A 25004-nucleotide genomic window follows, 5' to 3' on the forward strand; every position below is an offset into this window, starting at 1 on the left:
AGGGTCCTGTCTTTGTTCTTTGACATAAGGATGGCATCGGTACACAGGCAAGGATACACTTTAATTAAATTAGTGGTGAATGGCTTTGAACATGCAGGTAAGAGATTTTTTTTCAAAGAAAATGCGTATATTAGTCATATCAGTTCAGACATGCGAAGCAAAATACCAAATACCAAAGATGGAAATACCAAAGACAGAAAGATGACATAGATTTTCCTCTTTTGTACTGTGAGCAATAAAGCTCTTCCTTTACATTTCATTTACAATAAAAAGTAATGGAAAAATGACTCATAGAAATTTAATGGGCCAGCATAAGCCATGAAAGTATTTCAATGTAGCACAATGATAGGGATTTTATACATATGTCTTCAATACAGACTGAAAATAATACTAATTCCCAGCTTGTTGTCAAATGTTCAGTTTTTTAGAAAGCGATGCTTACTCAATATAAAAACTGTTTCCTCCACATTGGCTGATAAAATCAAATGACTTGTCCACTGTCTTTTTGTCAAGAATTTTGTAACTGTAGGTGTCTGCTGGAACAACTAAGACATTTTCCTTAAAACAACAAAAAAGCTAAATTGTACATTTCAGAGAAAAGCAAAAGACAGAAGCTAAGGCATTTTTACATTTAAATGTTGCTTCATTATGCATTCTGGATTTTCTCAAAACCCGAAACATCTTAACTGAAAAAAAACAGGAAAATATACTTATCTTCCCCCCCGCCCAGAGCTGTGATGCCACACGCAGTGTACAATAAAAACAGTGTGTGGTGTCTTAAAAATTTAAAATAAAACAGAAACAGTGCACAAGATCCTAAAAATTTGACATACATTAAAAAACAAATTCTTTCTTTTTGGATTTCATCTTTGCATCTCTCTCTAAATGAATGGTGACACTGAGAATAACATTTCCAAGTACATTTATGTAATAAACGTACCAGAACCAGCATTCTTCCATCAGGTATCATCACTGTAACAGAGACCTCAGGTTCAGAAATGTCAAGCTCAATTTGGTTTTCTGCAATCACCTGATCCCGACAGCCAGAGGTATGAGGGCAGAATGAAGCATTGAAGGAACCTAGATGAAAAAACGTAATGCCAAAAAATGCTCCATGTGCCAAAATGCTGAGAAAGGAAAGTGATTAGATCAAATTCAGATGCTTACCTGCCCACACACGTCCTGCATCCACATGCACTGCCACGGGGAACACGGGGTGTGCTGGCTGATAAAATTGTACCACAAATACGTATCTGCCCAAGCGGGGCACTCTGCCGCTCAAGGTAATCTGGTTCTGCAGAAACAAGAACAGCTCTGATAGTGTATTTGTTTCGTGAGATATTCTTGTGTTTATGAGCTGTGCCCTGTGCCACCTACCTGCAATGAAAGGGAGGGGGCTCAGCATCTCTCAGGAAGTTAACAATCTCCTCAAAGAGTACGGCATTACAACTGCATGCTCCTACCTGTTTGCATGCCAAGCATATCTAATGCTCTTCTGCAGTCTGTGAGACTACTGCAGAACTCTCACAGTTTATTAAGAGTTTATTAAGAAGCTGGCATTTTTGTTTCTGTGTATTATCTCAGCGGTTTACTCACTTTGCAACATTTTGATCACATCACATCATTCAGTCTTGATTCTCTTAAAGTGCTTCATCTATTCAACTTTACTAAGAACATACTTTGAGACTTAGGAAACAATATTTTCAAAATATGAGATACCTGTAACGTTGTCAAGGTGACTCCATTAACTGAGTCAGAAGGTAAGGGGGTACTCAGTGGATCATAGAGTATATTCCTCCGTACTTCAGAAATTTTCCCATCCTTGAACGCATCCAAAACCAAAGCCGCCGGTGGAGTTTCATACACTGAGGGAATGCATGTTGCACTAAACACAGAATTATATTAATTACTCTTGGACCCAGGAGAATTCCTTAGGCATCATGAAAGAAAAAGCTGACAACTCACAAAAGTTAATGTATTAGAATGTAGTAAAATTAATAATGCAATAGTTATCATCACTGTTACTCTTTGGATTCTATGTAAATGATCAGAAAGTAAATGAAAACAAGAGGTGCAGATTTAACTCACAAGGGGAGAAAATGTACATTAACTGATTTTATTCACTCAAAATTTCAATAACCTGATGAGTGTTAATGGAAAGAGTTTGCTAAGGAAGATGAAACCTAAGGGAACCAATAGTGTTAAAAAAACGCCAGTTAAATACATTTTAGTGAATCCAGTTAGTTACATTGACCAGAATCTGTACTAATATTGAATTCTCAGTTCTACAAATATTTATGTAGGTGTATCCTTTAAACATGCAAGTTTTCCCACTGAAGTCAATGGGACTACTTAAGTACTTAGAAGTTAAGTATACACTCAAATATTTGTAGAATTGGAGCCAAAATAAGTAACAGTGCTCCTTGAAAGCATCGTTATTCATTCACTGCTGTGTTTAACTATTTCTTCCTCGATATATTTAATTCTGAAGAACTTGATTGAGAGAAGTATTTTCCAAGACTGCAGGAGAAAATGTTTTGGGGGGTTTCCTGCTAGTATTTGTTCACTTCTCGTAAGTACTCAACAGACAATGATTAATCTTTGCTCAAGACAGGCCCAGAACAGGAATGGCAAGTGTGTTTCAGGGCCAGGATTGAGATGTATTTGCCAGGCCTGTGTGGGAAATCACGTGCAGCATCCTGCATAATACTGTCAAACCGAGCCAAGACTCTGCATCTTTCAACTTGGTGAATACTAAACACTTTCAGAAAAGCAAAAATGCTGCCAGATAATGGTCGTAATAACAGAACATAAACATAGAGTAAACTATGCAAATATAACAAGAGATTAAAAAAACCCACAACATAAAACCAAAGTAAAAGGTGCAAATTTCTACATTAGCTTTATTTTAAATCACGTTTTCACCCAGCCTCTTTCCCCCATTTTACTCAGAATATAAATGTGCAGGAATGCAAAATACCTTTGGTGCGAGGACAAGTATCTTCAGTCTTAGAAAGCTACTCTCAGTTGTAACACTCTGAGCAGAATTAAAGCTGCGATTCAATGCTATGCATGCTTGGAAGCCAAATACAGTCACATGCTTTTATCCAACTTACTATCCATTTTTTTCTGCTTGCTATTTCAATTCAACCATTATATTAGAAGCTACCATCTGGAAAATTGTTAGACCAACACTTTCTGCCTCTGAAGCCCTGCAAATGACATTTACTTTTACTTTGAGGCCCTTCCTATTGCCAGATCAGTAGGAAGAAAGCCTGAAGAGTAGCATCACGAGGGACATCCCGGGGAGTGCAACAGGAACTGAACTGTGGGGCTCCCTAATTTCGAAGCTGCAGTGATAGTTCCTCTCTGGCCCAAAGAATAAAACATATGGAGAGGGGAAGACCTTCAACAAGATGGAGAAAGCGCTCTGCAGAACCCCAAACTGACCACTTGGGAAGTGAAACATCAGGTTCAGATCTTTGCAGCAAGAGAAGAGCCATCAACCTGGGTCAACCAAGCTGCACACGAGTGCTCTGATTACTGGTCCTACACAAGTATAATGGAGGAGAAGGATCACTTGGCATTGCTGTGCGGGGTGAACGCTGAGGGCACACCTACCATACAGGCCCCACGATGAGATGAACAAGGGGATGGCTTCTTTGTGATTTACATGTTGAATAGTTTGCTGCTGCCAAGTTGAGCTAGTGGATTTGTGCCTGAAAGGGCAGTCACATCCCCTACCTAAGGACAAATTAAAGCCATTTTGGAACAGCTGAAGCAGTAACGTGCAGAATGAAACCCCAGACAGAGGGGTAAGCATTTCAGGCTACTGAAGTAGCAATGTTTCTCCAGCTTGGACACCTATCATACTGGATGGCACGTGAAAGACGCATGTTTTCTAACACATCAGCACTCTGTAGTTCAGACGGGCCAGAAAGAGGCTAGTATTAACAAAATCCTGGGCAAAGAATGTCTAGACTAACAGTAACACTTCAGCTTTTTTACAAATACTACTTTGCAAAAGTGGCCTACAAATCACCTGTGAGTCACTGAGCAAAGCTTCATTCAAAAGAATTAAAATGCCATTTCGTCTGCCTTTCAAGGTCTATTTCAGAAAATATGAGCGATAAAAACGAGCAAGGTACCTTCCATCACGGGTACTCTTGTAAGCAGCTATGCACTGTACTTTAGGATCCACGTATTCTGGAGAAAATTCTTCGGCTGAAATAATACAAACCTTGTGCTGAAAAATAAGCACAAAGCACAATTAACAATTAATATCGTAAGTCACAGGGCCAGGCCTGAAGGGGAAGGATGGAGCCTGATTTTAGCATAGGGAGACCTGAGCCCAAAGCCATGTTCTGTCACGGACTACCCACAAGATTTTGGATTCCTTTACCTGCCTGCACCTGAATGCCTCAGTGTTGAATACCATTTTTCTGTCCTCAGGGGAATGTTAGCTGTTGAGAAGTTAAATAAATTAAAACGTAAGTATACGTGTGGCAATGAGAATGACATAAGACCAGCTTGTGGGGTCAGAAGCCAGCCAAGGAGTGTACAGAGATGGGAGGGAAAAGCCCTCATCTGTGGTGTTAGAGACTTTTGGACCCTGGGGGAATTCCTAGACCTTCTGAAATGCAGGCACGAACACCTGCTCGCACAAAGTCCTTAGGAGTGAGTTTCGGTGACACCAGGATTTCTTTCAGTGGATTCAGAACTCATTTTAAAAGCTGATGAGACCTCATATGGTTTTTTTTAATACTAAAACTAGACATGGGCAAATGAAGCTGTGGTAGTCCTGCTGTAGCTATGGTGGTGAGGACTTAAGGCAAGGCTTGTAGGTAGACACAACAGTTTGCACAAATAAAATATATTATCCACACTTACAAAATACATAAATGCAGGTTACAAAATTTGTGCATGAAGTACTTGAAAAGAGAGATAAAAATGCCTGATAAGCAGTAAGATAACTAGCACTACATACTAATGTAGATAAAAATTGCATTGGGAGAATTCATTAATATGCAAAGTGATTCGGTTCAGAAGCAGGTCCTAAGGGAGCTGAGCTTGTGTTTTAGCAGTAGCGAGCAGGTACTTGAAACCCTTTATAAGCTAGAAGGCAGAGCGCTAGAAGTCCCTCTCCTGGGCAGCAAACATTGTGCCTGTCCTGCATGTAACGATCCACAGGACTCCAGCCCATTGCAGCAGAACGAGGGTAGACTCTGAAGCTCTGAACTGCACTTTATGAGCAGCTAAAACATTAGTGCAAAATATGGTCTGGGTTTAGACAGCTTGTATGCATCAGTGTGAGATAAAGACTATCAACATATAAAGACTATTGATTTATATCAATAACATATTCAGAGAATGAAAACTAGAATTTAGAAATAAAAATACAGAGATTCTTAGCACAAGAGGCTTCCAGATGTGGAGATACAGACTAATATTATCAACGTCTTTTGGATATGGATCTTGTTAGCACAGCAATTGCTGCAGGGAGCTAACAGACAATTTAAATGGTATTTGTTCATACTGAACACTGCCTCATGAAATGAAGAAAGCATGTATCACTTGTTAATCCTAATAGTTCCACGAAACTACTCTATGTTTATAGCTGGGTTTTAACTCTAGATTTTAACCAAATGTGTAACTCGCCTTGTGTTTCTAAACTGGAAAACGCAGAAACAGAAGAAAATTCAAGCTCCAGAAAAATGTATTCCTTGTGTGGCCAAAAGAGGGCAGTGAAGGCTTTCTATTCGAAGTATTTAAAAGTTCTATCATTTCTAAAATGCATTTATTACCTGAAATTTTGTAAGAGACCAAGAAAATCCCATACGGGTTTTGAGGATTTAAAAAAAGTGAAAGGTAAAGGAAAAGAAATATAATGATGAAGTATAAAAGCTACCAGCAGATTTTTCATTTAAAGTTTACATGTAGAAGAGAGAGGAACTGAAATAAAGCACAAGAGAGGTGGAAAAACCCTTGCCAAGAAAGGCAAATTTCTGTTTATCTTTGAAACTGACCAAGTTTGACTCAATATTCTCTGAGTATATATAAAGACACATCTACAAGCATCTAATACACATCCTTTCACACATTACCATAGAGCATGTGAACATAGAGAGAAAAGTATCTCTCTTTACCTACCCAGGAAACAAGTATTACAAAAGGGAAAAGAAAATGAAAACTTACCAGAAGAAAATTAATTGATGGTGCCTTAAGATGTATCTTTGTATCTGCTAGAAGGTCATAGACTGCAATGCGATTCCTATTGTCAACTACAACGCTGCGACAAAGGAAACTGAGAGAGAAAGCAAGATTAAAAATTAGTCTGCTGGCATTGCTATGTGGTTTATGCTGTCGCCTAGCTCAGCTGCCTAGCTTTTGGCTAGCCTCATCACTGGTGCCTACCCATCCTGCTGGATCATAAGTAGCCTTTGGCCACTGGTGAACATGCAGTATCCTCGCTAGTGAGACGAAGGATGTACCATATACGAAATACTGCTTGTCCTTTGTGGGTTGACCTACTGAGAACTCAAACCTCCAGACCTCAGCTCAGATCTCCATTTGAGCTACTGCTTTAAGTAGGATGTGAAAAGACAGGTACACATACATGCTATCTGCAGATGCTTCCAAGCTGTGTAACATATAACTAATGACATATAACTAATATTCTGTGCCTGGTCCGTGCTCCTAGAGGTGCCAGCACGTACCAGCTGCTGCTTTCCACGACTGCCACTCACCACTGATGGCGTGGATCAGCAGCTCTCACCCACGCAATGGCAGTTGGGCAAGTCTTGATTTTAGGAAGCTACCTGTACACTGAGATACTCCTCAACACAAGTGAAAAAATACAGGTCTGCCTCTTATGGAACTACTTTCAATTGGCTGTGATCTTTGGTAAAGACAAATACATACTAAAGAGGAAGAGTCTTGCTACAGGCTTTGAACTCTGCCTTGTTCAGGGAGCATGACCCCTGCAACTTGCCAAAAGTAGCAACAGTTCCCTTTTGCTAAAGAGAAGTCATCATATAAGACTAATTTCTTTTCTTTCTTCTGCACTTCTGCTCAGCTAGGCCAGCCAGCAAGCTGTGGGTGAGAAGCTGTAACCACCGTACAACTGCTTCTCTATTTCTCCTCTAGGAATCAGAGAATGAAAAAGTTTCACTCTTGTTTAGAGTGCAGTTCAGAAATAAGGTCAGCTCAGGGCTAAGGACATTTAAGACTGGAGAAATACAGGTCCCTTATTTGTGAGTCGCTGGAAGCTTGCAATGTTTTACTCTCTTACAATATTTTATCGGGAATAATCAAGCTCATAGAGCTGTAAGAAGGCCTGGCACAATATATGCCTGATTCTACAAGTTACTTTTATCTGCACGTACATCACTATGTCATTTCTTGATTTATTTTTTAACAGAAGAGACTTGTAGCTTCCTGCTTAGGAAAGATGACAGAGCAATTTACTTGTAATGTGACTATAAGCCTCATGCAGAATGGCCGCAGAAGGGATTTACTGCATTGCTATGTTAAAGTAGCAATGGCTTTCTTTGTCTTTTCATGAGCAAGTTCTTAGTGTATCATATGGACAAACAAGTATATTCAAAATTAGCCCATAAAATGTGTTGGGGAAAAAAGCAATAAAATGGAAGATTTATAGCAAGTAGTTTGGGGCTCAAAGTGTTACATAACAGGCTCAAATAAGAGCTTTCCCCAGCAATAACCTGACAAGGTCACTGCTCCTTATAGCTCTGCTCTGTATCACAAACACGCTGATGAAAATGATTTTTCTTACTAGGCAATTTCATCCTGAATATCCCTAAGCCTCCAATCTGCCAAACACTGGGCTCACGGGAAAAAGGGATGCATGTCTGTAGTCCCCTGGCACTGAGTAGGCTCTCCCAAGGGCACAAACATCTGCAGGATCACAATCCTAATTTGAATCATAAGCTGAAATGCTCAAGTGTTAAAGAAATCTCGCTCAGGGCAGACAAAATCTCTTGTGCAGAAACATCTGCAGTAACCTCAGTAGTCAACAAGGACAAAGAAGCATTTGGCTGAAGACCTTGCCTACAGCCTAACAGCCAGAGGATGGCTACACTCAGAATTTCAGAGAGACATTCATACTTCTGCTTCAGCAGATCTTGTTAGAAATGGTGGGAATACTCTTGTAAAACTGACTGCTACTTTTTTTATAGCCAAAGCCCTTGGACACGCTTTTAAGTAAATAAAAACAGTGCAGGCATCTGCAGTCAACAGTGATGCACTTTCACTGGACTCTCAGATTAATTGTTTATAAAGATTTATGAATGTACATAAGAAAAGTAACCCTTTGTATAGGAAAAGAGCTCACTGAAACAGTCACAATATTTAATGAGCTGATTGCACAGAGATAATTAAAAATCTGTACAATACCCACAGAGTCATGTACTTGCTTTTAAATCACCCTAAAATTCAAACAGTCTATATAGTAAAATGGATTCCAATATATAAAACGTACAATTATATCCTAAATGCTTTTTTATTCCTTTAGTGATTACTTCAGAAATTCTTACCTGTATTTACAACTGTATATTCTCACTCTGCCTTCAGTGACAGGTCCAGGGCTATGTATTATTACCTCGGCAGTGTATAACCGATCCTCTTCATTGGCGTATTCGAAAACCAGAACATAGCGACCGACTTGAGGAACATTTACGGTCATCTGTAAATTGACCTAGGTCAAGATCATTGAAAAAGAAAAAAGCCGTTAGATTTTTCACTCCCTTTCTTGCAGGAAGCTCCCTTTTCCTGCCCTGCAAGCCAACCGGTCAGCATTAGTCCGGGGCCAATCCTGTAATGTCTCAGCAAAAGACATCCAGCAGAATGGAAGCAATGCTTATAAATATCACTTTGTCCCCTATTAAGAGTCAACCAAGTCCAAGAAACAGCTAGCATTATAACAGTTCTAGCAAGGCTGTAAAATAAGCCTAGGAAATGAGCATATTATTATTTCTCTTCTCCCCAGTAAAAAGTACCAGTGAGGAAACTTTAATGATACTAAAAAATTATCACTGTCATCTCTAAGCTATCTTTAATAACGTAATAAAAATTGAGTCTACTTCTCCACTGAAAAAAGATTTCCGGGAACACAATTCCTACTACAGCAGTGCTGTATATTGGTTCCCTACAAAGAGTGAAAGCATCTTCTCCAGCAAACAGCCAATGCCACTTTCTGAAGCATCAAGTTTTTCGTTCAGTTTACCTGCACAAATTGGCTAACACAATATTTGATGCAAAATACTTCAAAGTAGTTGCATGGTAAGTGCTGTAGTTACAGAGGGTTTTGCTACAGTTGGCTACATAATTATTTTCAAATTTAAACTGTTTTTTCTCAGTATTTCCTTAGGCTACAAACACCTAAACATGTAAATAATTCTGTCAACAGTCCTCTTGACTTCACTGCAATTATTCATACCAGTAAAGTTTTGCACATGCATCAGTGATGAAGCACCATAGGGCCTGTGGCATGTAAGCATTCCTGTTGCACTTGGTATTTTTAAAAACAATATCCAAGCACAGTAATAGAGGGCATAATCATTTTACATGTATTTATCATGTACTTGATAAAATACCTTATTTTTACCAAACACGCTTCTAGTATAACTTTTCATTTCATAAAACATATGTTTCTCTTTCAATGGACCTACAGCAGTGGCATAATTGCTTCTGCTTGTTTTTTGGTAAAGCAAGTATTTTATGTAAGTATAGCTATTTAAGAAAAAAAAAAGATTAATTTAGAGTGATGTATGTACACCATTTCTGCTGACAAATCATTATGCCACTTCTGCTGCAGTTAAACAGTATGCTGAACAAGCCAGTATGCCTAAAGGAGGGGGATTTTTGTTTAATAAAATACTTCTGTCAAAGTGAAATGTCCACTCTAGTCACAGTTATAAATCTGCCTACGCTGATCCGTTTACACAGTTCTGCATAAATGCAGAACTTGGCGCAGAGTCTGTTTTAGGATCTGCAAATCCTGAGCTGTAAATCTGCAACCACTTTAGTCCAGTAGGTTTACAGTCGACAGTGCAGATGGGACTGCAATTAGCAGGCAGGAACCTGACCTCTCTCCCACTGATATGGGCCATCACTGGTTGATCAGGAGCTGGCTGTCGCACAGGTATTCTTCTGTATTCTCCCCCGTGTCTGAAGTACGCTGCCTCTGAACCAAGGACACAGGAAAATCTGCCCAATGGCAAATGCCGATAGAGCAAGCAGCTTACACAAAAAAAGCCAAAACAAACAAAGCACAGGGTTATTATTGTTTTCAAGTGCAGCAGGATAATAATAAAATAATCCAAGGCACTGGTTTATTCTGTAGCATATATACTGACTGCTCTGTTGAAGCGCGTCCTGAGTAGGTGCAAGGCTCTGTAACTTGTATCTGCAAGATGGATGCTTCGTAGTAATCACTAGGTAACAGCACCATATAATCCTAAGAACAAAGAATACAACAAATGCAAGACCATGCAGAAAATTACAAAAGGAACATCTCCAGACTTTCACAATGAATAAAACCAACCACATAAATAATTTTTACAGAAATAATTTTTACAGAGGATATCTGCCAGACATGTGGATTTTTTTTGTTGTTACATGGGCCATTAACACCAGAATGTGTCTCCCTAACTGTATTTACACCTCCATAGAGATGGGATGAAGGCAGCTGCCCTGCGAGCAGGGAAACTCTGAAGCCACTCTCCCACCATGTGTTGTACAAGACGGTGCTTATAAAGGAGCCTCCCCACGGCTTGGTAACACCCAGCCAGCTGGGTGCAGTTTTCACCCATCAGCGCAATCCACATGCACACAACTCAACTGTGCGTGGCTCCACAAGGGAGAGTCACGTATCCCAGGTGACTTTATAAAAATATTCCATGTAATCTATTAAGCTGTGCTTCAAAAGCTGGTATATTTTTCCGCTGCCTTGCCTACTTAAATTAACATATTAGAGCTTATTTATAAAAACTGTTAGAGCTTATTTATAAAAACTGTTATTGTGAGAACATGCTGGGCTAAGATCATTAATAAATTCCTTTTCAAAGGTATTAGTAACAAAACCAGGCACAATAAGTACTGTCACTTTCAGTAAGAAATATGTTTGCAAGCTCTTTAGTAACATTTTATGTGGTATTCCATAAATTTAACAGAGACCCAGGCTTAATGACTAAAGACACTGGCTACTTGTTAACCTTGTACAATATGCATATGAATTTCAGTATGCTGCCTTTGTGATCATACATGTTTAAGGTTTTTTACAAATGATCACCTCAAACAATTTGTCTTTTTATAGCAATTTCTCAGAACTGCTGTCAAGAAAATTTTTCAGTTTTTCAGTGAGTGAAAGGACAGTAATGATGGGAGGATAAAACCATTTAGAAAATGACCCGCTAATCATGCAGCCTTCACTTTTCTGAAGAATTTTTGTCAAGAAAGTAAGGCCTTGGTCATCTGTGGCTGAGCCAAGCTTTAGATATGACATCTGACATGTAAGAATTATGAATTCCTGTGAGCATTTATACTCAACCAATTGTGCTGTATGTTAATACTACTTTATCGTTTGAAGGTACAGATTCCGGGTAGACTTAAAGTCTGTAGCACAAGAAAAATTAGAGCAGATGAAAGTCAGAGATGAAAAAAAAATTAGATAAGAGGCAGAATTGTAAATTTTCGTAATGATATTCTGCTGCTGCACTCTTTTCACTAGTGCTGAATTTCAATTGCTTGCAGGGTTCTTCCCGGCAAGTAACTCCAGAGCAATACTATCATGACAGCCTTCAAGAACTTGTTTTCCTCAATTTTTTTCTTACCAAGAGGACTTCCTCTGCCATTATACTGACAGTCCACGTGCCTGGAACCAGTGAGAAAGGCTCTGTGGAGCTTTTTCCTGGGATTGTGACAAAAGCTGGCTCCTTGCTGGGTGGGAAGACAAACTCTTTGCTCTGAGCAGCCCCTGCCAGCAAAAAACAAAAATCAAGTGAAAAAATAAGGGACTGTGTCAAATGTCTCTACTTGCTTAGTCCGCTGGACTGATGATTTCATCCATTAAACTTGGTCTAACAGGAGCTGATCAATGCTTTTCTGTCAGTATGTATTAACAGTGCATTCGACCACACACATTAAGCTAGAGAGCTATGCAGTGGTTGTTGCCTTCGTTCTTATTAGTCTTGAGCAAATTGGCTCAGAAAAGCAGTGTTCTGCCGCTGTAACGGCCAGTTTTGCAATATTCTGAAATGCTCACTTCTTCACTTTCCCCTTCCATTATTTTCCATTCAACCCGTCTCTGCACTGACTCACAAATATGTTCAGCTGACATAAGGCCTGCTCTCACATGACTTTCGGCCAAATATTTCAGATACTGGAGGTTCTCAGTAGCACCTAAAATGTTTAGTTACAGATAGTAACTGAAGGTAAATTCTGGGCAGAGATGACGTACAACAGAAACGTAGCTGCGGTATGCTGTATCAAAGAGAAGTCGTGAGGATCAATTGTTATGAATATTTAAGGTTTCCTCTTTGAAGCCCCTGGACACAGACAAAAGATGGTTCCCTGCCTCCCAGGCAATATGAGCCAGACATGACCACAAACTGTTGCCACTCTACTGAGTGATATCTATGAGGTCTTCAGTTTTGTCTCCTGCGAATTACTAAAAGGATCTATGACTAAACTGCATTAGCTCTCATCAGTATGCTGAGGTTAGGCATAATAAGAGATAATTCTGCATATAGGCTTGGTATGCCTCTACCATTCAAAGGATATGGAGTACTTATCTTTTTTCAGGGCCCAAAAGGCATCACGTGCTGTTGAGATCTGTAACCAGAGCTAACTTGGTAGACTGGATTCATCATTAAATAAATGTTATTCGTGAAATGAAGGCAGAAGCAAGCCACCTTTAAACTGAAATATTAAAGGCAACTAAACCAAAATAAGTGCTGTCGTCCCTTCTTGAAAAGCTTCATAAAACACACAGTTCAGAACTTCCAAGTGCAGAACTGAAAATACTAAGTTTGGCAAACATTTGAAAAAACAAATGTTGATTACTACTGTAAGCAGGGGCTTCATGCAAACACAGCCACATCAATTATACAGCAAAGTATATTAGGAAAAGCACAAAAGCACCGACACTGTTAAAAGTGATGCATTTTAAGCAACATTACAAATTTGACTTAGGTGCACGTTGAAAAGGCTCCTCTGATCTAACATTCATCTGCTCTGTTGTGCCGTTGAGTTGCACCTACCTGTTTCAGGCCGAGATTGACAAGCAGATATGCGACCAGATAATGTTTCACCTCCAGGGTTAATATACCTCAGGATAATGCGAAATAAGTAGAGGTTTGATTTTTCCACATTCAAAGTTATCCTCACTTCATTCTGAAAAATGGAAGTTAATAAACAAAAACAGCCATAAAGTGCTGAATAGAGGAACAGTTAGAAGCCATGCAAGCACCATACTAAAGTCCTACAAGAAAAACGCACATGCAGACAAGTATATACTGGAATGGCAATGCTGATGTACGACAGAGGAAGACAGGCAAGCCTAGTGAGAAAATTAATTCACTTACAAGTATAATTAGTGCCAAAATGTTTTCCCTCAGCAACTGAGATCTTCCCTTTAGAGCTTTTTGAGCCCAGGCTGACATAGCGGAGGACTAGGTGGAAGAGCTTAGGGGAAGCCACAGTGATAGGCACAACCACCTCTGGCTGGGAAAAATAAAAAGAAAGGGAAAAGGGAGGAAAGGAAAGTATATTATTTGTTACTAGCACCCAGAGAAAGAAAAACCATTTGGCAAAGACAAACTCCATAACAGAAAAGAAAGGCTCGGGCAGCTTTCAAAAGAATATAGAACAAAACCTCCTGTGAAATAAAACTCTTGTCGAATAATAGCTTATCCAGAAAGACACAGAACGGATGAACTAACATGTGTGTTGATATTGCACCTTGATACATGGACAGTATTTTACTGTTATTCTCCCCTCCCATGCCATAAAGGAGGTATATGGTATCAAGGGCTGTCCATATTCCTGGCTTCCCAAGGAACAGGCCAGAATCATTGATCCTAGGTCTGAGATCACACACAACGCTCCACAGCATGCAGACGTCTCAGACCACCACTGAAACTTCTTCTGCTTCTCCACCAGTTTCCCTCAGTTTCTTAGAGATGCGATACCACGCATGAGACACTTTGCCCTGGGGCTGAACTGACACCTCTGGAGCCACGCAGTTCTCGAGCCCACAGGAGGCTGCATTCACACAGCCCCCATTATTTAGTTTGCAGAGCAACAGAATCGGCAGAGACATGTTCAAAGGTCGGTGGTGGATTAGAAAAAAAGAGGATTGGTGCAACCTCAAGGATTTGGCTCCCTTCTTTCCAAAAGCTAAAATTTCCTAAATCCAAAAGCTCCCCTCATAATCCAACTCCCACCAGTTCACCCATCACAATCCACTCACTGTCGCTTTCCAAGATGCTTGTGGTACGGTGACCTCCCCACCACTGTGGTCCATTCTGCTTCCCCAAATGCACACAGGTTTTCTCTGTTCCATACATTTGAGAACAGAGCACAAAGCCTCATTTTCTCTTACTCCTAAAAGCTACAATAAATGCAAGATTGCCAGCTCCCATATGCTGCTCTGAATGTATTCCTCAGATCTGTCATCATCATCCCAGAGACCTCCACCTTCTTAATAGAAATGCAAAGCAGAAAGCAAAGATGGACATACGACAGATGGCAGGGCTGAGAGTTCTACAGAGACTAGATAGCTAAAATCTAGGTGATTGCAGAAGGGCAGTGGACCAGAATGGAAAATACAGACAAGTAGGGGAAGGTTTTAAAAGTGTTGTTTTAAATGGAGAAGGACTACTTCTTATACTACATGGATACTACATGGATAAGACAGGCACTGAGGGAACACCTGAAAAATAAGATACAAACAAAAAAGAAAAGGCAAAAGAAATAAAGAAACATGCTTCAGGAGATTTATCAAAATGGTTTCTGAGCTTTTATGGAAAATCTAGAAGACACAGTGAAGGGAGAGAAAGAAGAGATACGTGAGGAATAAAGGAGGAGGAGATGTCAGTCCCTGGCTTCAAGCAAAGGCAGGGAGTGGGGAGAAATTATTCTTTGAGCTCTGTCACAAACTTAGGCAACTCTGGCCAGTGCTTTAAAATCTGAGCCCGACTGTCAGCTTCTCAGTTTGTGAGACACCCATGTGGGCAGCATGACAGGGCGCCAGTGACCTCCACTGAGGTCACACACAGCTTATTTATTTCACCTCAAAAATTTTTAATTGTATTGAAATAGTTTCTTTTCACAAGTTGATACATTAGCCTTTTGTGTGGTAAATATGGTAACACTATTTGTCTTCTACAAAATAAATTTCAGGAGGATTATTTCAGGGTCCTGCAAGACACAGAAACGCTATGTCAAAATTAGGAAAGTTCCTTGAAATGAAGAACGTGAGACTACCTCAGTTATGCAAGGATCTAACTAAGGAGGGCTTGGAGCTGGCAATTGCTTACATGAGTGAAAAGCTTTATCTAGGTAAGCAAAATAATGCACACTTTTAGCAAGATTAGAGACTAAGCTCTTTCACTACCTCTTTACAAAATGCCACTGGATATGAAATGCAAAAAGCAGCTGAGTTAGAAAGCGGAAGTTAAGAAATCACAGCTACTGGAGAGTTGCCTTCATTTGGGAATGTGGAGGAACAAATATGAGCTCTGGGATAAAAAAAAAAACCAAAAGAACAAATGGGAAAGAGTGAAAAACGAAGAACAGAAAGGAAATCACTATGCTTGTGCAATGGTTATGTGCTTATATCTCAGCCTATAGTGATCCATTAGTCCTTGGACAACTTATGGAGGCTGGTAACAACTACACTAGAGTACTACTTTTAAGAAGAGTGAGCAAATCCCATTTATTGCTCAAATCTACTGTTTTAAAATCCTGGTTCACTTGCTCAGCAGTTCAGTCCAAAGTCAGACAGGTCCCATCTCACACAATTAAATTATAGTGACTTTCTTCCTATGATTTACTTATTCCCTCTGCTGTTGTTTAGTTTATTTGTAGACTGTCGTGATTCTAAAATAAATGTTGCCAATATGCTCCTGCTCAGAGATTCTTTTACTGATTCACACATTTTCCTGTTTGCTGTAATGTGAAGGTATCATTCCTAATAAAAGTTGGCGCCTTCCTCTTCTTGGCCCAATATAAGTTGCAAGTGGAAGACGACTTCAGTGACAGCACTGTGATGGTACCTGAAAATCTTATGGACACAGACTGCCATGGAATTATGTAATTCAAATTATTTAGCCAAGCATCTATCTTCTGTTGTTTCCGCTATCCTTAGCATGACAAGGATTTCTGCACTTAGACTTTAGTATTATAGACTTTAGTCTATAATACTAATACTATAGACTTTAAAGCTATTAGTTCTTTTCTTTACACCTATCGCAAAATGCGTATTTCTCACAAAAAAACCCTCAAAGAACATTTCTGAAGAACACATATTTGCACAAGCAATGACCAACTGACAATAATACCAACACTTACTAATCCAAACAGCGATACGGTGCCAAAGGATTAGTGAGATTCTGTCCTTTTTTCTGGTTTCTCCATGACCTTGCACACGCATAGCAGTACTATAGAGACACACATACCATGCACCTATGTTTTCACCCCAAAGCCTTGAGCAAAATAGCAGCGTACTTGTATAGAGGACATCCGGGCATATCCTCTCCAACTGAAGCTAGGAAATTCCTGAGGATCATAGCCAAACCGAATTTCCCTTCCCTTGACAGTAGTACCATCTTCAATCTCAAACTTCATCTGGTGCAGATCAGGGAAAAAATAGTTTTTTTCAGGCCTTTCAAGGAGAAAAAAAACAACAAAGAATTACCAGTCGCTGTATGGTCTACATCTAAGAGCATAAGGCAGTGGAAGGGAGGTGACCTACTGATGACCGAGGAATCCTGGTAGCGGCTAATAAATTCAAGACAGCCGATAAGATGGATGTAATGAGAATTCCCTTTCCAGAAGCTTTTACAGCTTACATATGTTTTCCTTCATAACTCTTGATAGATATATAGATATATTTATTGCAAAACAGGTATTGGTTATTTAAGGAAACAAGTTAAAAAATCGTATTAAAATACCAGAAGAAAACTGCCCAGCAAAATTAGTATCAATAACTAATACAATTTACCAGCTTATTTATCAACAAATCCAGAACCTCACGTGAAAGGATAGGAAGGGGCAGTTTCAAAAGAACTATGCTGAAGCAGGAGCTACCAGGGGCTACAGACAGACTCACTCCCGACAGGCCGTCCCCACGACGTGCGCCCGGCACTGGCAGCCGCCCGAGGGCTCGGCACACGCCGGGCTGAGGGATCCTCCAACATCACACCGGCAGCCTGTCAGGCAAAGAGCAGAAGCCAAATATCCCATCAGAAAAAAAAGTGGTGAAAGTTATCAGAAAACATACCTCGCTTCCGCTAATTAAACACCGTTAATGACTCGTTTCCTCCTTCCGGAGCCCTTCGGACTCCCCTCCCCTCAGACTCTTTCAAACACATATTAACACACATGCATAAGCTGCAATTATTTCTGGCTTCCCATGTTTGCTTCTTTCTCCTTGGAATGTGACAAAAGCCACTTTTTAAAAAAATCACAAGTAATAAGCCATGCCACATTACTAAATGCAGGACTACAGTTTTGTAGAACAGCCATTCAAATGTTTTGCTAATAAGTCAGAATTTCTACAGCAATACCATGATGAATAAGTACTAAAAAAAAAACCCCAAAAACCCAAAACCTAACTTATAAAAATTGTAAGATGTTAATTTTTCAGAGTCTGGTACCCCAATATTTATCTTATCTTACAAAACTTGCACACAACAAGAACGTATGTGTTCATATAATAGCATATGCATATTTTTAATCAATAGTGGACAACAATATTGAATGACTTTCTACTGGAGACAGGACTTGTGGCACAAACTAAAGGACACCTCTAGTAACGAGGTATAATATATCGTACTAAGGAACAAGTACGTCTAGGCTAAAAAATTCAAACTGAACTGAAAGGTTGAAAGTCCCTAAACACGTATTTACATCGTAGTGTAAAAGCATCCTGTTTTCTAAGACATGTTAAGCACCTGTAACCTCACTGAAGTCAAGGATAATTAAAGTATTTGACACCTTTGTGAAACCAGATCCCTTTTGTTGGCTCCTTGGTTTGCACATTAGGGCATGAAAGCTTTGTTTGATACAGTAGCCATTATTTTTAACTTTGCACATATTAAATGATTGTTAGAAGTACTTCAATGCTTTAAAAATAAATCTCCTGCATCAAAATGGCTGGGAACCACATCTACCTTGTTCTTTCTCCCTTTGGAAGGCAAAGGAGGAGTTGCACGGGTTACAAGCAAATCCGTGCAAAATGCTGTGCACGTGAGTGATTCAACAAACACAAACACATTTTCAAAATACAACCTAGGGAATTCTAAAAACTTTTGTGCTAACTGCAAATGTGCTACTAGAAATGTCCTTTATTCATTTTACCTCGGCAGCCAAAATAATTCTTGTTTTCAAGAGCATAATAACCAGCTTCACAAGTGTCACAGGAATCTCCACAAACATGAGATTTGCAGTAACAATGCCCATTTTCCTGTGAAGAAAACAATTTCATCAAAAATGTTTCAGCACCTTTTTCAGAACTTTAATCTTTCAATACTTTGAATTCCCCCTAAATTTTCCTCTAGAGAGGAAAAACATTCTAATCTCAACAAAAAATATTACGGGACATAACTTCTATCATTTATCATCTTCAACGAACAGACTGGAAAATACATAAACTCAAGATGATGAAAAATTTTCAGAATTTATACATCCCTAGGATGTACGTATAAAAGGACTGGGACTTCTGTATAAAACTGCTTCTTTGCTGTACAAAATCAGCCACTTTATGTGCAAAACCAATAATCAGTACTAAGATTTCTACCTTACCAAATTTACAACAATTTATCTTTACAAAAATCAATTTAATTAATATCTTTCTTTTAATTTCACTTTACCTGCTGACATTCTCCGACTCCACTTAGCGTTCCACTCACATCACACTGGCACGCTGCACAGTTGAAAAAAAGACAATCTGCATTTTATCTTTCCAAGATACTTTGCAGGAAAAAAACCCCACCACCCTGAATCTGCAATTTTGAGTCATAGTGCCACAAGGTGGATTTTACTCTGGAAGGTTCAGAATAGCAAACGGACACTGGCACAAGGTGAGAAGAAAAAGCAAAGGAGAAAGAATGAGCGTATGTGAGATTTACTGGTGCATTTTAAAGTGTTCTAACTCGTGTTTAACAAAAACAGTCTTGAGTTTGGATTTACAACTGTTTTGTTTCTTAAAAACATTCAGACAATTGATGCAAAACAGTGTCTTCCAGCCTGACTGGCACCTTCTGTTCTGCAGTGCTACTTTGGGACCAGTTCAACTTGCCGTATGAAAAATAAATGAAGGAAATATTGCGGGAGGGAGCTATGCTGACCTAGAGGTCTGGTGAAACCCAGTATTGACTCTGTGACTGAAGGCAGAGAAGATGAATTACATGAAAGGTGCAGTAATTAATTTTTGAGAAGATGTTTAGACTGTACAGTATTTAGAGATTTAGAGCCAAAGATGTAATGATATCGGTATCGGCTCTCGGGCTACTCATCCTGTCTAGGTGGCTGTTGTGGTGGAACCTGTTGGAAAGGAAATAGTTGGGGAGAAAGCAATCTTTGAAGGTTTTTTTATCTTTATCCTTTTTTAATCTTTAAAACTATTATTATCTGCCTGAAAAACACACACTTAATGTTAGCAAACATTGAAAATTGCAAACAGATCGGTATTACATGGACATAATCCGTAACAGATTTGTCACACCCTGAGGCAACAAGAAGGATCTTCACTCCTCTGCAAGCTAGGAGATGATAATAAATGAAAAAGCACCTTTTTCTCAAAACAATGAGCCAAATTACGGTTTTAGTGTTAAGGGGAGAAATCCCATCTCACTCCAGTAAAACTGCCATAAGGCCATGTGAAGTACACATCATTGTAACTCAGACCACACCTTGGTCCAGCACTAGCAAACACTCATGAAATTATGGTTTAATTTCTAAAAGAACTGCTGGTATCGTGGGTAATTTGGTGTTACAATTAAGGAGCATGAAAAACATGCTGTTAACAAGAATTGTGAAAGTTACTGAGCACCAAAGCTGGCGACAGCGAATCAAGATGACTTTCAAACGAACGCACTCCATAAGCCAAAGAAATGCATCACGAAGCTGTACCTGTACATCCCTCAGGGTTTTCTTTGGCCAGGTTCCAGTACAACGGTTTGCATTTACTACAGGTAGGACCTTCAGTGTGCTGAAGACATTGACAATAGCCCTAAAGACAGAAAGGAGTTAATATGGGTTCATCTGTTTCATGAAAAACATACTGCTCTGTAGTACTAAGAAAAACCTAGTATTATTAACAGCTCAGGCAGTTTACTGACTTCTACAGATGCATGGAAACTGTGGCTGATTCAGACTTCTTAGATTTTTCTGTCTCATACTATCAGCACAGGATTGTGCCACCCTGCGTATTTTTTCCATATCTAATTTATTCTAAATGTCCCAACAGATGTACTTCCCAATTCTTTTATAGCCTTATTAGAACTGCTCTAAAGTATTAACTGTTTTGCAAAAAGTTTATAAAACAAATTTCCTTAAAAATAATCATCAATTTTCATATTTACTCCTTCCTTTATTGATGGAAGACGCACATAGCTGTATACATGAGCCTAAATAGATACCTCTTCCATCTGTCAGACTTATCCGCTAGGTCTTCTTTGCTACGCATTTAGCAATGACTGTTATTTCTGGTAATATGCTACTAATAATAACCATCAGTGTATTAATGACAATAATAGTGGTATAGCAACAGTTACAAAGAGATAATAATTTTTTCAAGAATAATTTGATGCTTAAATGGCCCATTGCAACCCAGAACCAGAAGGTCTCTGAGACATGCATAGGTATATATGCACATATGCATGTATACATCACTGTTCTAGCATACCAAGAAGACATAAACAACATTATAATTCCATATATAAAAGATTTTAAAGAATATCCTTAGCAGGTAATTGCATTGATATGAGCAAAGAACAAAACACAAAGTCCATTTCCACTCTTAGTCTGCAAATAACCTCGTGCAATTCTTTCACAGTCTAAGAGCAAGCAGGCTTCAAGGCTTGAGCAATGAAGTGAATGTGTTCAGCAAAGGCACATGGATTATTAACACATATCGTTAGCTGCAATGGTAGAATACTTACAGAATGAGAACCAATGCTACCTGAAGGGTCACATTCGCTGTTGACACCTTTATGAAATTAAAAAACAAACACATTGAAAGATCTTTTGAAAACAGAGCTGTGGAATGTAGTAGTGCAGAAGTACAATGTAGTAGGTGTGAGTTTGAAAGGGCTTTTTAATATGGTTACCTCGGAGGGACTCAAATACTTTAAACTTCAAGACCAGCAGAAGCCTTTAATAATGATTTTTCCAATGTGTATTTAGCCTCGTTTAGACTATTTGGTTTGGTATGCAAAGTAGTCACTTGGAAAAATATAGCACTAACCTACAGAACTAAGAGATATTTTCTTGAAGTTCCTGTGCCATCATCTAAAAGGGTTTTAAACTTATAGTTTACTTCATGAAATAACATAGAAAACGATGAATAAGCTCATCTAAGATGTACTCCTGGTGTGTCCCTCCCTCCCCACGCTTCAGCGGGTTTCTATAAAACTTTGGATGCAGTAGACTGCCCTGGAGAACGCTGCAAAAAACCCAGGGGATCAGAAAGGAGGATTTTCCCTCAGAAGTGTTACCTTTGCAGTAGGGGAAACTGTCGGCTGCAGAAAGGCACCTGTCGCACCGTCGCCCCGTGACGCCCGTTTGACACTCGCACTGCCCCGATGCTGGCTCACACGTGCCGTGCTGGGAACCGTCGGGAGAGCACCGACAAGCTACACAACAACAAACAGTGACAGCGGTGGGAGGGTTCACCCTGGAGGTATCGAGCAATAACTTCCCAAAACTTCAGTACTGTAGAGGTTTGAGTACTATTTGTCTAGAGTGTTCTTCATTTTTCTGTGCAACAAATAGCTCACAAGGTCCTCCCGTAACTCACAGGGTCCTCACCCCTGCTTGGAATCTATGAGTTTGAGGTGACCTGTACCATGCTGGCATTGTTTTCCTCCTCTATTCTTGACAGAAATAGGTAGGATTATCTGAAAACATAATAAATCTCTCTTCTTCAAATTCTTTCCCCCATCCTAAGAGCAGACTTGGTTTTGCCTTTCTGCTTTCTTGATCTTCTCATGGCTACAGAAAGCACAGGGCAAATTCTGTAATTAGACCTGCACTTAAAAATATGATGGTGAAATATAGAATATAATATTGTATGCCCATCACACCTTTAGATCTGAAGGCAGAGGAGGCCAGAAGCAAGCTTTGAAATACGCCATGCAACAGTGTTACTGTTTCAGACTCCTACGTAAGGTCTCAGTTTTGCAATGGTTTATACACATAGGCTAAATAAGAATAATGCCACAAAAAAGAACAATGCTGCTACAGCCCAGGGGACTAATCTTTGCTCAGATAGAGTCTAAGGGTGAAATGGTTAATGACAATTATTTTAGTAAAGTAGTAGCCAGTCTCCTAAAGACAGAGAACAAACCTGTCAGATTATTTTTTGCTGTGGTTGTGGGAATTAGTAATAGCAGAATTCCAAGGATACATTGCTTCTTTAGCACTAATAATCTTTTGATTTCTACGAAAGAGCAGTCCTGTTCATGATGATGAAGTAGCTTGCTGATTTTAATGACAGAGCCTGCAGGTTTCCCTCTGCTTGATGTGAAAAACCTATACAAACATTCTGGGTCTGATCAACCGATCCACATGGGCAGGAAAAATTGTTGATATGATGGATGATTTGCAGGGTCAAGTTCTTCTAGACTAGGATTCATGGTGCAATATTGGCACATGTCAACAGCACATATTAATAAACTTAAAAGTTTACAAAACAGTGTATCAGACATTAGAAGCCCAACAGTTGAAACACAGCTTATGTTCTACAAGTTGAGTGAGCCAGAACTCATAGAGGTACATGCCCATGGCCCAGCCTAAGCTTTAGATTTCATGTTTTAAAAGAGAGATACAACTGTGCCAAGGCTAAACACTGCCAGGCTCATATTAATCCAACTAGCACAGGAACAGCGATGATGTGCCAGGGAGGACTACCACAGCACGTGCCTCCCAGGAAGCCTGGCTGCTGGCTGGATCTTCAGTGGTTTTGTTGCCAGCTTTGGATGGAACAAAACAATCATAGTTACACAGGTAGCTCCAGTAAAAGGAAGAAAGGTTTCTACTCACGCAAGCAGGTGGGATAGCTGTAATAACCCGGAGCGCACTGGTCACATCTAAGTCCAGCGTAGTTACTATGGCACAGACACTGACCTCTAGGACCACATGTATTCTCCACTGAGCCAACAGCATCACAGTTACATTCTACACAGAGAAAAAAAGTAATAACTATCCTAACAGATACATGCCTAAACCAGTAGTTATTTAAACAAGAGTTTGCCAAAAAAAAAAAAAAGTCCCCTTTGAATGTAAAGTTATCATTCATAAAAATGAACCATAATTTTACCACCAAAAATAAATATCCTGAAATAGATGCTTATAATGTAATTGCCTCCTCAACCATTGATAATCAGGTTCTTACTGCAATTCTATAATGTACAGTTTAGAGATTTAGTTTGATGCCTTGCAAAACACGTGTAAGGGACAGAAATCCATCTTAAAATGGAAAGGTCACATGAGAGAAGTACTTAATATCTTTAAAAAATAACCTCTGAGAAACAGCATCCACAAAGCTAGGCTAAGACTAATAGCTAACAAGAAGCTTATCAGTCAAGCAGCTAATGATGCACAAGCACAGGTTCATGATGCACAAATAAATGATGCACAAGGTAAAAACTGGTAACATCTTAATTCTACAAGCTGGCAAGCAGTGCATTGCAGGAATCTGCATCTAATACACAAGGCACGTTGTCAAACTATAACAACTAGCTGGATGGGTGCTTCTCTTGGAGTTACCGTTATTTTAGGCTAAAACAGCTCCATCACAGATAAGATGTGCTATTTTATTGAAATGATGCTGGTAGTTACACAGGCCCACACTCTATAGGTACATGAACGGGAACCCATCTGGGAATCCCAGCTGCCCCAGGTACAAGCTGAAGTGTTGCAGTTGATCACTTGGCTTTTATGACTGACAGAAATGGCTGACTGTCAGAAATATAAAACAAACAGCGTCATTCTGTTCCATGTTCATGCTCCTAGTTCCCCCTTTCGGTTCCTCTTTCTGCTGCAGCCAAGGACATCTGACTTTGCTGTGTTTACTTCAAAGAGGCCTGGAAAGACGCGGGGCTTGCTAGGAAGTTCGCGTAGGAGAAATAGAAATACTGAAGCTTCCAAAAACATAACGTACACTAGAGTCTACCCCCAGTTGAACATTATATTGCATTCTCTCCTCATTTTAATAACATTGAATAGTTTAAAGGCTTTATTTTGATATCACCCCTATTGAATAAAGCTTCTATTGAGTTCAACAAGGCAAGACTAGAGAGACCAGTTTTAGGCACAGGAGGCAAAAAGTTATAGACCTCCCTTCTGAAGATGACAACTCCGAAGAGGAGTAGCAGGCTGGGCTGCTCACTTTCCACCACCGTTTGCAGCATGCTGCATTAGTTTAAATTTAAACCCATGGCAGCTTATTTTAACAGAACAAGCTGTGAACTGCAGCAGTTTTGCTTCTGACTGTGTTTTCAACTATTTTTATCTGTCTTTTACAATTTGCTTTTTTG

The 25004-nt window shown here is 39.5% G+C and overlaps 1 protein-coding gene across 1 annotated transcript in view; it reads right to left on the reverse strand.

Moving 5' to 3' along the window:
* LAMA3 (laminin subunit alpha 3) overlaps window positions 1-25004 on the reverse strand; it is a 120482-nt gene that overhangs the window by 54349 nt on the left and 41129 nt on the right. Inside the window, exons 13-30 of the mRNA XM_075141977.1 lie at window positions 21963-22100; window positions 21408-21454; window positions 20377-20476; window positions 19116-19168; window positions 18604-18709; window positions 17354-17453; window positions 16750-16906; window positions 13281-13413; window positions 11853-11995; window positions 10377-10477; window positions 10107-10260; window positions 8556-8716; window positions 6196-6304; window positions 4149-4246; window positions 1720-1885; window positions 1168-1294; window positions 941-1080; window positions 443-558 (exon numbers count right to left, since the gene is read on the reverse strand). Of these exons, the coding sequence (XP_074998078.1) occupies window positions 443-558; window positions 941-1080; window positions 1168-1294; window positions 1720-1885; window positions 4149-4246; window positions 6196-6304; window positions 8556-8716; window positions 10107-10260; window positions 10377-10477; window positions 11853-11995; window positions 13281-13413; window positions 16750-16906; window positions 17354-17453; window positions 18604-18709; window positions 19116-19168; window positions 20377-20476; window positions 21408-21454; window positions 21963-22100 (2149 nt within the window). The remainder of the gene's footprint in view (window positions 1-442; window positions 559-940; window positions 1081-1167; window positions 1295-1719; window positions 1886-4148; window positions 4247-6195; window positions 6305-8555; window positions 8717-10106; window positions 10261-10376; window positions 10478-11852; window positions 11996-13280; window positions 13414-16749; window positions 16907-17353; window positions 17454-18603; window positions 18710-19115; window positions 19169-20376; window positions 20477-21407; window positions 21455-21962; window positions 22101-25004) is intronic.

The sequence above is a fragment of the Calonectris borealis genome, chromosome 2 (assembly GCF_964195595.1).
Source record: "Calonectris borealis chromosome 2, bCalBor7.hap1.2, whole genome shotgun sequence".
NCBI classification, from domain to species: Eukaryota; Metazoa; Chordata; class Aves; order Procellariiformes; family Procellariidae; genus Calonectris; species Calonectris borealis.